Source organism: Myotis davidii, unplaced genomic scaffold (genome assembly GCF_000327345.1).
Source record: "Myotis davidii unplaced genomic scaffold, ASM32734v1 scaffold75, whole genome shotgun sequence".
NCBI classification, from domain to species: domain Eukaryota; kingdom Metazoa; phylum Chordata; class Mammalia; order Chiroptera; family Vespertilionidae; genus Myotis; species Myotis davidii.
In genome coordinates, this window is record NW_006286977.1 from 1,308,068 (window position 1) to 1,320,589 (window position 12,522).

The 12,522-nt window shown below is 60.3% G+C and overlaps 1 protein-coding gene across 1 annotated transcript; it reads right to left on the reverse strand.

The window, feature by feature from the left end:
- Positions 1-209: 209 nt before the first annotated feature.
- On the reverse strand, positions 210-12,236 carry RBM38 (RNA binding motif protein 38). The gene is made up of 3 exons (XM_006758840.2): positions 12,080-12,236; positions 11,557-11,611; positions 210-1,815 (listed from the first exon to the last, which is right to left on the reverse strand). The coding sequence occupies exons 1-3, from the start codon at positions 12,195-12,197 to the stop codon at positions 1,512-1,514; spliced, it is 477 nt and encodes a 158-aa protein (XP_006758903.1). The 5' UTR covers positions 12,198-12,236; the 3' UTR covers positions 210-1,511.
- Positions 12,237-12,522: the final 286 nt, after the last annotated feature.

Sequence of the window (12,522 nt, forward strand, 5' to 3'; positions counted from 1 at the left end):
CTTCCTGCCTCAGCAGGTGGTAATGGGGGCTGTGTCTGTCCCAGCACTCTGGATGCCTGCAGGCCGGCTCAGGAGACACTCCATGAACAGGTCAAAGTCCCGGCCAGGAGGGTCCCGGGTGTGATTGGCACCACATGGCCCTGACTTGCTCAGGACCACTCTGTGCAGGGAATCGAAGGCGCCCACGTTGAGAATTATTACAGACCAGCTTCTCTTTAAAGAAAACGAGTTTTATTTTTATAATCAGAACATTCTAATAAAAATATTATTATAACATTAGCTACCGGTATTTCCTGGGACTTGACTGCGGACCAAGCGCACCGCAAAGCGCTTGCCTGCGCCAGTCAGCCCTGAGGCCTCCCGCTTCCCTGAGGTAGGTCTGAAGGAATACCCCCAGCGCCCCCTAACCTTCTGTCCACTCTCCCCAAACCCCCTCGGCCAGGCTGCCCCTCACCTCCCCCTCCCGCCTCCTCAGGAGCCGTCGCTGCGTGCTGGGCCTCTCGCCTCCCTCTGCACTGAGCCCAAGGCAGGCAGGACGGGCCAGGCTGGTCTCAGCCAGGCTGGGGTGCAACAGGGGACCAAGGAGAGAGGGTGGGGGCGCTCTCAGCCAGCATCACCTAGGGCCCCCTCCCTCTGTCCCTGCAGGGGTAGCAGGGGTGGAGACAGGCTTCTGAGACAACTTACTGTCGCTGAGAGAGACCTGAAGACGCCCGCCCTCTGAGGGACTCCTGGTGCTCCAGCGACAGACACTTTTTCAAACAGAAATGCTGTCCGTCTCCTTGGGCGGAGCCACGGACATAAGTGAGTCTCAAAGTCAAAAACAGGTTCCGCTTTCCTGGGGGCAGGAGCCTCCGCTGAAAAAATAAACTGAAGTTCTGAAACATCTTAGTAGCAAAACAAGGACGGTAAGGAAAAAGGCTGCAGCGCTCGGCGGGCTGGGGAGCGGCCGGCTGGTGGCCCTGCTGCACTGAGCCCCGGGGCCTGCGGAGAGCCCGTGCCGTCACCAGAAACGAAAATTCCACGAGGTGGCTTCCCGCACACGGTCTCCCGCGTTCACAGCTTGTGTGGACGGAGCAACAATAAACAGTCAATTCACGTGCTCCTTCAGGTTTCCCTGGAGTAAGGCATCTCTGAGCAGGACAGTTTCCACAGAGCCTGAAGGGTGCCCGGGCTCTGTGGAGGGTGGGAGGCCTCACGGATGCTGAGGAGATGCCGGGAGACCTCAGCCCGGAGCTCGGGCGGGAGGGGAGGAGGGAGGTGAAGGGAGAAGGCAGGTGTGTGCGCGGGGAGGTCCGGCTGCACCTTCTAGAGCTCCTGCCCACTCTTTCTCTCAAAGTCCTCCCTCGAGATGTGTGGGGTCCTGGATTTAAAGGGATTTGGTCTCCAGGTTACCCAGGGTGCAGGTGGGGGTCCTGCGGGATCCCAGAGGCACAGGTGCTGGTGTGCACCCCGAGCTCGGCCGGCCACTTGCCTGGTGGGTGTGGGTGACGGGCCTCGAGGGGGCAGTGGCCTCATTGCATCCTGTCAGGCTGCAGCTGCGGAGGCTGGTACTGCACAAAGGTGGTGCCCGTTGGGGCTGAGGCCGAGAGGCCAGGGGGCACGGCAGCCGGGTAGCTATAGCCCACGAAGCTGGTGACGGAGGCAGGCGAGGTGGCGTACGGGTACTGGTCGTAGGTGGCTGGTGGGTACTGGGTATAGGCTGGGCTGGCCGGTGTGTACTCAAGGAACGGCGAGGACAGAGATGGGACGGGGGCAGCCGGGATCACCACGCTGGGCTGGACGATGGCTTGAGGGTAGATGTAGTGGGGGGTCAGCCTGTGGGGCCAAACAGAGGGGTTGAGGAAGAGGCAACACGCTGGCTCCAGGTGGGACCTGGAGAGCCGGGTGCCGCTGTGTCCCTGTCTCGTCTGTTTTTCTGTGGCTGGAACACGTCAACTGTGCAGGCCTGTGCCCTGGCTGTGCCTGCCACCCTCCCCTCCTCCAAGTTTATATGCAAACACGCCCACTTCAGTGGTCCTTTCCCAGGCACCCCTCCCAACCCTGCACCCCACAGGACCACCAACATGATTGGGGGACCATGTTGGAAAGTGATTTAGAATCCTAGGAGGGTGACAGCAGGCATCGAGGCCAGCTCGGGCCCTTCTGCGCATGGGTACCATGTGACTGCCCAGGCTGCTGGCCCATGAAGCCCGCCCTATATTCGCGGTCTTCCCTGTTCACCTTCCCAGCATCTGCCCCCCACAACGGACACCTACAGTGCGCCAATTTACCACGTCTCCCTCCCCACCAGTGTCAGCTCCCTCGGGGGTGTTCATTCTTTCAAGGACAGCGGGCCTGGCTCCCAGGAGCCCGGTGAGTGCAGGGTGGATGAATACATAAACATGAGCAGAAAAGCGTGCAGCAATGACGATGGTGAGGTTCGGGAAGGAGCAGCCAACAGCCTGGCGCTGCACTGCCTAGCACCCCTGACCTGTGGTGACCGTGAGGTCCAGCCCTCAGGTCAGCCTTTGCATTGGTACCTCGTTTTACAACAGAAACATGGAGCTCAGTAGCTGGCCCACGGCCCCATGGCGACGGAGAGGAGGGGCCGAGACCCCCAGACCCTCTTAACCACATGCTGGTCCCACCAAGGCCTTGCCACTGCACACCCGGCCTTCCAGGGTAGGGATCAACTCAGTATGTCGCAGATGAGTAACTGAGGCTAGGAAAGGCAGCATCAGCATGTGCTCACTCTGCCAACCAGCCGCTGGGCTGCCCTGGGTAAGTGGCTGAGCTGCTCTGAGCCTCACAGCTCATTGGACACAGAGGGGCCTCATGGGGTAGACAATGCGGCTGTAGGCATCTCCTCCTTCTCCTCCTCCTCATACCAGCACAAGTTACACAGGATGGGGCCCCCAAGGGGGTGAGGTGGGACCCCAACTTCCTTGCACTGTGAGATGGGCTCGGGATCCCTGCGCTGCCCCTGCTCCAAAGAGAAGCTGCTTTGAAAGGAGAAGGGAAATGTACCCTTGGATGCTCTCGTGCACCTGGCAGGGCAGAAACAGGGACAGCGGCCTGGAGGGCAACTGGGCAGCAAGCGGGCCAACCAGGGCGTGTGCTCCGTCCCCTGGGCAGGCTCCCTCTGCACCCAAGAGAAGCCCTCACTCTGCAGTGAAGACAGACGCACTCAGTACAGCACAGCAGCACCCACAGAACTGATGAAAAAAAACAGAAAAGCCCATCGTGCCCTGCGGACAAGGCAGTCCAACGTCCCCCAGACCACACCACACGTGGCAGGGAGACGAGTCCCTACTCAGCCCACGCCTCTCCCCTCCACGTCAGGACAGAGAGCCGAGCGGCAGAACAGAGCTGCTGTTTATGAAAAAGGGAGGGATTTACGCTAAATAGTGAAAGTGTTTATGCTAAAAACACAAACGTGTGTCTATACACATGCTAAGGACAGGTGAGGCTTAACCGCGCGAAACTCCCATTTTCATGGGTGCACGAGCTGGCTGACAGCAGCTTTACACGGTATTACGTTTTGATGCGCTGGAAAGGGCTTCAGGATCACACGTGGGTTTGAACATCCTTAGAAGGCGAATGGATTCACGCGTGTCATCAGGAATAAAGCGCACGAGTCATGACAGCCTGGAGGTAGAAACGTCCCAAGTGTCTGTGCAGTGGGGTGGGGGGAGGGTAAGTAGGCTGTGGTGGCTCAGGCCACGGAATATTATTCGGCCACAAAAAGGAACGCAGTGCTGATGCTGCTACAATGTTGGATGAACCCTGAGGACACTGCTGGGTGAAACCAGCCAAACAAAAGGCCACACACTGTGCGATTCTATCAACAGGAAACACCTACAACAGGCGAATCCAGAGAGGGAGGGAGCCTGGGCTGCGGGGCTGCGGGAGGTGCAGGGGAGGGTGCAGGGGTTGCTCAGGGTCTCCTGGGGGTGAGGGGGATTCCGGATTACACACGGCGGTGATGGCTGCCCACCTTTGTAAAGGGGCTTAACGCCTTCAAATGAGATCCGCGGTCAGGTGGACGTCACCACCTAGAGCACACAGGTAGGGGCACCTGAGCAGGAGCAAAGCACCGGGGGTCAGTGCTGCTGGACGCGGCGTGGGCAGAGCCGACGGGAATGACAGCGCTGGGGGCCCCCGGACCAGCAGCAAACACCTGCGGGATGGGAGTCTGGGGGACACCTGGCCCCCATGCCCCAGGTGCGCCCAGATCCCTGGTTCTGGGCCACGATGCCAGCTTCCCCCCAATTCTTTCAGAAGCCTCTGCTGCCCGCCCCATGGGGATGAGAACCTTGAACAGAGCAGGCTGGGTTCGAATACCGCCTCGGCTCTCCCCTGCCCAGGCTGGGCTCCGGGCCAGGACGTGCTGAGCAGACCGTACAACCCCTGCCTCTTGGGGCCTGGCTTCCAGGAGGGGTAGAGTCACAACCACACACCAACCCGGGAGCCAGTCCTGAGACTCAGGGGAGGCTTCTTGGAGGGGCGACTGCACAGAGCTGGAGCTCCATGGCCTCTCCCTCACCAAATCCCAGTGAGCAGCTGGAGGGGTGAGCTCCAAAGCCCTCAGGCACTCACCTCTGACAGGTGCGGGGCTCTGCGGCCCTCAGGCCTCCTGGGAAGGAGCAAACAGACACAGAATAGAGCATGCCGTGGGGCAGTGCCCACCAGGCCACCATCCTGGCCATCATCAGGAGTCCACACCCACCTTCCAGGACCTCAGAACATTCCTTAACTTGAGGTTATGGAAGCTTTGAGCCCAGAACTTCTCCAGGCACAGGCAGCGATGGCCCTACCCCAACACCCCACGTACTGGCTAAAAACATGGATCCTCACAGCCTGAAGGTGGATGGGTGGGTCCAGGACCCTGCAACTGACAGCCCCCAAAGACTCTACCACGCACCGCACTCAGGAACCACTGCCTAGACCAGGGCCTCACACTGTCCACAGCAGAAGTACCTGGGGCTTTACAATGACAGGCTCACCATGGCCACACCTGTCTCAAGGTACGGCCGGCTCAGGCAGCTGTCACATCTACCAGGTTTCAACACCCCCTCCTCCCACTGGTGTCAGGACCAGAGCTCTGCCCCGGCGACCGGAGCTGCCCTGCTGGCAGCACTCAGACACCATCAGGGTGACCAATGTTCAAGTTGGGGAGTAAAGGGACCCCGTTTCCTGTCCCTTGGGGATACTGTCTGCATGTATTTACCTGCTTCCCTCAGGTGCTCTGCCCCACCACTCAGTATGTGAAAACCAAGGCAGCTTACAAAGCTTTTCATAGCCATGGAAAAGGTGCTGTTGTTATCCCATTTCCAAGAGAGACAAACTGAGGCTCATAGAGAGGCCTGAGTGACTGTGCAGTCTCACAGCCAGGGCACAGCAAAGCAGAGTCTGCTCCCGTCTGTCCGCCGCCTGGTACCTATGCCCACAAGCACTGGCGGCGGGCTAGGGGTGCGGACCCAGACCCACTCCAGGGCCCACCCAGATGGGAGCAGCCTGGGCACCATGAGCACCTGTCCAAGACACGGCCATTCCTGGTGGTTCTGTCCGGCTGCACGGAGGCCCAGGACACAAGACGAGCCGAGGGGAGGGGCGAGGGGGCGGCAGAGCCCGCCAGGCAGGCCCCCCACCGCCCCCAGCTGTGCACGGGGACAGTCTGGGGCTCTTCCTGTCTGTGGAATGGGTCCTGAGAAGGATGGCCTAGAGCTCGCTGTGAGCACCAAGACCCTCCCCTGGGACAGCGTTCTCAGCACAGTGCCTGCCCCCAGGGGACATGGCCACATCTGGGACATTCTGGCTGTCGCGTAGGTGTGCCGCTGGCATCCAGTGGGTGGAAGCTAGGGGTGCTGCCAACATCTGCACTTCCCAGGCCGGCCCGCCCGAGAATTCCCTAGCACCACAGCGAGGCGAGACCCTGCCGGAGACTACAAAGTGACGGCAAATACAAGGACTTCTCACCTCCACGACCACAGGCCAGACAACCACAGTCTCCCAACACTCAAAGCAAAACTCGCAGAGAAAAGCACTCGGCCACAGTCCGGAGGACCCGTTTTCTGAATGCAAAGCTACCTCCAAAAGTAAAAATAAAAAAGGCAAATGGGCTGGTTTCACTTTTTTCTGCTCTCTGGAGACGTGACCTCAGGCCCTGCCAGGTCTCCGGGCACTCCAGGCTCTCTGGGGCCATCAGACAACAGGCAAATGCGAGGGGTGGCGGGCGAGATGCCCTTCTTGGGACCACGCCAGGCCCTGGCACAGCATCTCCACCAGACCCTGCTCTTCACCCAAAAGGGCACCCTCACCAGCCTCCCCTCACCGCCAAGACCAACCCGACCTTCTGCCCATCTGCTCAGGCCCAAAGCTCTGGAATCTTCTCGGATTCCTCTTTCTCTGACATATCCCTTAAAATGTATTCAGAATCCCACCCTTCTCACCCCTGCGCTGTTCGGAGCAGCCGCCATGGCCGCGAGCCTGATGTGTTACTTGGACCCCCTCCACTCTAGCCTGGCACCGAGCCCACCCAGCCGCCAGAGGGGCACTGTACAGACCAAGTGACCCGGCCTCATCGCTCAGGGCCACCTTGGCATTCAGAGTAAATCCCCAAAGCTCCCCTGGGCCCCATGGCCACCCTGCTGGGCCCTGCACACCCACCTCCCACTTCCTCCCCTGCCTGGGGCTCCTTTTTCCCCACAGTGCCTGTTGCCAGCAGAGACACGATTATTCCCTTTTCCGTTTGTCCCCGTCCCCAGGACCACTCTGCGGCAGAATGCTCTGTAACCACAGCAGGGAACCAGCCGTCTCACGCGTACGGCGCCCCCAGCCTGGCACAGAGCCAGCGGGTACCTGCTGAATGAACTGGCTGACTGAGCGCCCGGCTTCCTTCCTGCACCACACGGGAGGGGTCGGGAGGATGACCGGACGCCCCAGCATGCTGCAGAGCACCTGTCATGTCTACTTGGCAGATGGGGAAACTGAGGCTCAACAGGAAAGTCACGAGGACAAGGAAGTCAAGAGGGGCCTTCAGACTCGTCACCCAGCTGTGGCATGAAGGGGCTGGCCCACCCAGGCCCACTCCCCCTCTGCGGGCATGTGGAGCCTGCATCAGCCTGTCTGTGGCCTGGCCTCCCCCCTGGGCTGAGGCTTGTGGACGAGGCTCTCCAGCAAGAGAAGGGGCTCTCCTGCCGGACCAGTGGGGCGGGCGAGGGGCTCCTCCTCCCAGAGGAACCCCAGAACCACGGGAGGCTGGTTTCTGTTACGGCAGACAGGGACAAACAGCAGGTGTGCACGGGCCACCCGCCGCCCCCGTTCACTCCAGGGAGTGACAAACAGGAAGTGCCAGTCACCCAGACACCCTGAAAGTAAAAACAAGCCACGTGATGCCCCACAGCGGGGAGAGGGCACGGACCTCCTCCCAGCGCCCTCAGCTCCTGGCTCTGACCTCACTTCCTTCTGTGCCCTCAAGGCACTGACTCCCCAATGCACGGCCCCTCCCCTCCCCCAGCTTTATTTACTTCATATTATGAAATAGTGAAAGACTCCCAAGAAGTTGCAAAAATAGTACAGAGAGGTCCCCCGATGTGAGGTCTTATAACCCAGCGCGTTACCTAAGCCAGGAACCAACACACACGACTATTAACCAGGCTCCAGGCCTGGTGGGGTTTCACCAGTTTTTGACGTGTCCTGGTGTGTAAGTCCCACACTGTCACACAGCCCATGCAGGGCTGTGCCCCGCCCACGAGGAACGCCCTGCACAGCTGCACCCCCAGGAGCTCTCGGGCCCTCGCGTGCCATGCTGGCTTTGTGAGTCTGGCTACCCCATTGGAGTGAGCCCCTGCCATGGGGACCGGGTCTTTCTTATTCTAAGTGTCCGGGCACAGGGCCTGGCATACAAGAGGCATTCAACAAGCACTCAATGAATGAACGATTCTGGGAACGGCCCTGTGCGTGCGGCCCAGGCCCGAGCGCTCCACATCTCCGTCACCCCCGACCCCTCTCCTGTCCTGGTGGTGGGGCGCTCCATGCAGACCCTGCACATGCACATTCGCGGCTGCAGGTCTCCACGTGGGCAGCGGGGACCTCCACACAGAGATGCAGGGCCCCTGACACTACAGGCCAGGAGGTCTGTGCAATGCCTGGGAGAAGGTCCCATGGGGTTGTCAGTCCCAGGGAGTCTGGGTTTGTCCAAGGCTGGCCAGAGGAGGGGCTGGGCCTCACAGAAGGAACCAGGGTGTCGGAGCCCCTAACTTAGGGCTCCCACACCCACACTGTGAGAGCTTAGACAAGTCTCTCCTCTGGTGCCTGCACTGGAGGCTGGAGTGACACCCTGTCAAGGGCTGCTGTGCGACTCGTCACTGACAAATCCCAGGCCTTCCCATGGGCCAGGCCCCCATTGACTGCTCAGCACACAGGCGCTCAGTCAGCCGGGAGGCATTCCCACCATCCAAACGGGGAGAAGAACCCAGAGAGAAGGGGCTGGCCTGGCCTCGAACCCAGGCAGACCCAGGGTCCTTGCTCCAGCACCCAGCACACCTGACACCCAGCTGCCCCAAGACTACCTGTTGTCATCTGGGCCCCCAGGGCCTGGCCCCACGCCTGGCACAGAGCAGGGCTCATGGAAAACGGGTGTGGGGTCCACAGCATGGCCCTCTTAAGAATGGGGCGGGTAGGCTGTGCCCAGGGAAGCAGCTGGCCCTTCAAAAATAACCCGGGGGTGTTCCAAGTGCAGGCAGGCCCAGGACCAGCCTCAGATCCTGGCAGGCCTTGGGCCTAAGCGTGAACAAACACCATTTGACACCCAAGGCTCTCCAAACTGCTCTGACCCTCACTCCTGCCTGCAGCCGGCTTACTGTACCACAAGCCAGCAAAGGGACGCGCTCCTGCCTTGATCAAGCCACTCGTCACCTGGCCTCGGTCCCATACGTGGGTACATGAAGGAAATGCAGTCGGCGAGTCAGGTCCTGAAAGATCCCAACAACCTACTTCTTTGGTGACGCTTTCCACACTGACATGTATGGCCCCGCCAGGGGAGGAATTCCAGAAGCCTTGCCCAAAAGCGGGGCCGAGGGATCCTTCGAGTATCCGGGCCTATGGGGACCAGGAAGTCCAGCCAGGCAGGGGAGGGGTTAACCGGTTTACAAATTGAGCTGCCCGGGCTCCGGCTCCCACAGTGCCCTCAGCCAGCAACAGGCCTGGCCTCGCTGCCAGCCCGGAGCTGACAAAACTGACCGCTGAGTCAGGCCCGGCCACACTCCCAAGCCCGATTGTTTGCAAAGACAAAAGGGACGCTGACAGCCCAACTCCCGGCCGGGCAGGCGGGCACTGGGAGAGGCAGCTGACCCCGCAGCCCAGCCGGCCGCCTCTCCTGGGCAACGCACCCAAGGGCCTCACCCAGGCCTGGACCTCAGCAAGGCCTGGTCGGGGGGAGGCGGCGAGACTCTGAGACTTCAGTCAACCCGCCAATGGACAGTCCTTCTAATCCCTTGTCCCTGTTTGGGTGTCCACCCCCTGGCAACCAACAAATAGCTGGAGGCCTCTTCCCCGTCGTCACAGGTATTAAATGGCCCGCCAGCAGATTCAGTTACAAAACACTGTCACCTGAGGTGGGGAACGCATGGCGGCAAGATCTGTGACCGACCCCAACTACCTTCACAGGGGTGACGCTCTGGGGACCCCAAGGGGCAAGGTCAGGCATCCCTCTCATCCCCCACCCCCACCCGAGAACAGGGGTTGAGAGTGTGGATTCTAGAGCTGGCCTGGGTTCAAATCCTGCCACTCTAGCCACCCTAGACCGGTTGTTAACCTTTTCCTCAACCTTTCTTTGCCCCGGTTTCCCCATCTGTGAAGAGAGGATGTATCAATCCCCATTTCAGAGGGCGGGCGTGAGGACAGGAGAGATGTGGCAGGAGCACCCAGCCCCACGTGCCGGCACCGTGTCAGAAGAAGCTGGAGGCTCAGGAAGAGGACATCACTTGCCAAGATGAACCCAGCTGGTGACAGAATCAGGATTTGAACATGGGTCTGCAGGATCCAGAGACCAGGCACCGACAGTTACTAGAGTCCCAGAGACAGCTGCGATGGATCAGACTTGGGTGGGGAAGGCATTGTTGCATTTTAAGCAGGAAAGAGCTGCATGTGCCTGAGGCTCACGCCCTGATCTTTGTGCAGCTGGCCCTGCCCCGGGGCACCTGGTGTGGATCCCGGGAACATAGCCAGGGTTATGAAAATGAGGAACGCCCTCCTCGTGTGGCCTGAACCCCAGAGAGGAAGAACCTGAGGTGATGGCAGGAAGACTGAGGTGTCTCCAAAACCCTTCCAAGACAGCTGCAGACCTTTACGCAGGAAACCCAGAACCACCTGCTCTCGGCCACCCTCCAGGCTCCCCCCAAGGAGGGCAGACTGGAGTTGAGCTCACACACATGTGCAATCCACACCGAAACCACGTGCAGGCATCCCCGGTCTGGGCATGGAGCAGTTCCCCCGTCATCTGGCTGACCTGCGCAGTCCACTGGAGCCTGGCTTTATCCCTGCTCTGGTCCTTGGTCCACACGGCCTGCCCCAGTGCGCCTGGATGCTCCTCACACCGTGCCTCTCTCCAGGGCAGGGGCACACACGAATGCGCACAACTGGTCTCTAACAGCCTAAGAAGTGCTAATGTTCTAAAAAGAGCTGCCTGTTTTGCAACGGTCCTCCCGCCTCCCACAAAGAAACAACCTCCCAACCCCAACACCAAGCTCCCTGCACAGGGCGCACAGCCGCCGTCAATCACGGGGCTGGAAAGTCAGACGGCATAGCAAGCTCCTTTGTGCCCCTGAAGCGTGCATGTCCTTCCCCAAGCAGCTGCCAGGGACTATATGTTCTAAGAAAAAAAGCCAAGGGGGGGGCTTTTTTGGACAGAGGAGGGTGGGACATGCTGCTTCAAAGCATGTCAGACAGAAGGCCCACCGGCCAGCCCGCTGGGGCAGGGACATCTGGCCTGATCCTGGCTCACCTGCTCCAGCTTCACAAACGTCGCACCCCGGCTGGCAGTGACCTACTGCCACCATCTGTTGGGCACTGGAGGTCAGAGGGGCTCCCCGAGAAGAGCCCAGCTCGCCAGTTCCTAAGAACATTAGCAATACTTCCAGAGACTCACCGCCCCAAGCCACACGGTCCTCACGCCGGCACTCACTGTCCCCACTGCGCGGTGAGGAAACAGGCAGAGGCGCCTCTGTCAGCTGCTGGAGGCCACGCCGCTCGTAAGGGGGAAGCCGGGATCTGAACCCAGGCTGCAGGCTCCAGCCCATGCTCCCCACTCTCTGAGGTGTGGCCTCTGCCAGGGGTGGAGAACTGAAACCTGTCTTCTCTCAGTTCTCCCAGCTTGTCCCCACCCTCTCCCACCCCAAAAACACAATCATGTTTCTGAAAAGTTGGAGATGACCAATGGTTCTCTAGACACAGAAAGGGGGCTGCTGATGGCACAACCAAGGCAGTGGGGTTGGCAGTCCTAGGATGAAATGGGCACCCACACTGGGAGGCCCAGGAAACCCCCCACCCCTGTCTCCAGCGAGCCAGTCCACTCACCCATAGGTCCGCTGGATCAAGGTGGGGTGCAGCTGCTGTACACCGATGGCAAAACCTACAACGAGACCAGTTAGGGTCTAGGCCTCACCAGGGATAGAAGTCCAACCAAAAAGGATAATCCACTTCCTTGCCCCTCCCAGGCTACCCCCACGTGAACACCAGAGCTCCCAGCTGAACAGGTCAAGGGACCTGGGGGGTAGCAGCCTCTAGGCTTTGGTCCTTCTGACCTCAGGTCCCAGAGACCAACTTCCTGTCTCCTGAGAGGACAGCTAACAACTGGGTGACGCACCCTCCTCACCCCGTCCTATGGGCACATGCAGCTAGACCAGCTAGATGCAGGGGTCCAGCTCCCAAGCTAGGGGATGACTGTCCTGTGATGGCTCTGCAAGCACATGACAGCCGACTGCCACTCCTGGGGCGGGCAGGGCAGGGCAGGGCGGGGGGCGGGGGGGGTGTCACTAGGCAGATACCAGTGCTGAATATAGCAGCTGACAAAAGCCTGGGAAGGGAAACAGCCTCTCACCAGAATGGAGGCTCCTCGGCTTGGCGCCCAGATAGGCCAGGTTCACGTTGGCCTTGCGGCCGTCGATGTTGGGGTTAGGGTCTTTGCAAGCCCTCTCCGCTGCCGCCCGGTCGGCCATAGTCACCTGGAGAAGCAGAGGCGTCAGAGGCTTCCCTTGTAGGGTGCAGGGCAGCGGGCTCCACCCCCCACCCCCGTGACCCCACACCTGGGGCCCTCCCACAAAGCGGCCCCCTGGATTCCTGCTCCTCCCTCCAAGTTCAAGTGCGAGGGGCAGCTTGGGCTTCAAGGACAGAAACAACCCCCAGAGAGAGGCAGGGGCCTATCCATTTCCTATGGCAGGGGTCTGGGGACACTGTCATTAGGAATACGAACTGTTCACTTAAATTGATGCTCACTGTTGGCGGCCCAGGGGACGGTTGGAAACTATGGGGGGAGGGGCGCGC

What these genes read in the sequence shown, in the direction of transcription:
- RBM38 (XM_006758840.2), bottom strand. Translation starts at nt 12,197, where the DNA reads ATGGCCGACCGGGCGGCAGCGGAGAGGGCTTGCAAAGACCCTAACCCC. An exon ending in GCCGAGGAGCCTCCATTCTG is followed by an intron (nt 11,612 to 12,079) that starts GTGAGAGGCTGT and finishes GTCTCGTTGTAG; the next exon opens with GTTTTGCCATCGGTGTACAG. An exon ending in TTGATCCAGCGGACCTATGG is followed by an intron (nt 1,816 to 11,556) that starts GTGAGTGGACTG and finishes TTGGCCCCACAG; the next exon opens with GCTGACCCCCCACTACATCT.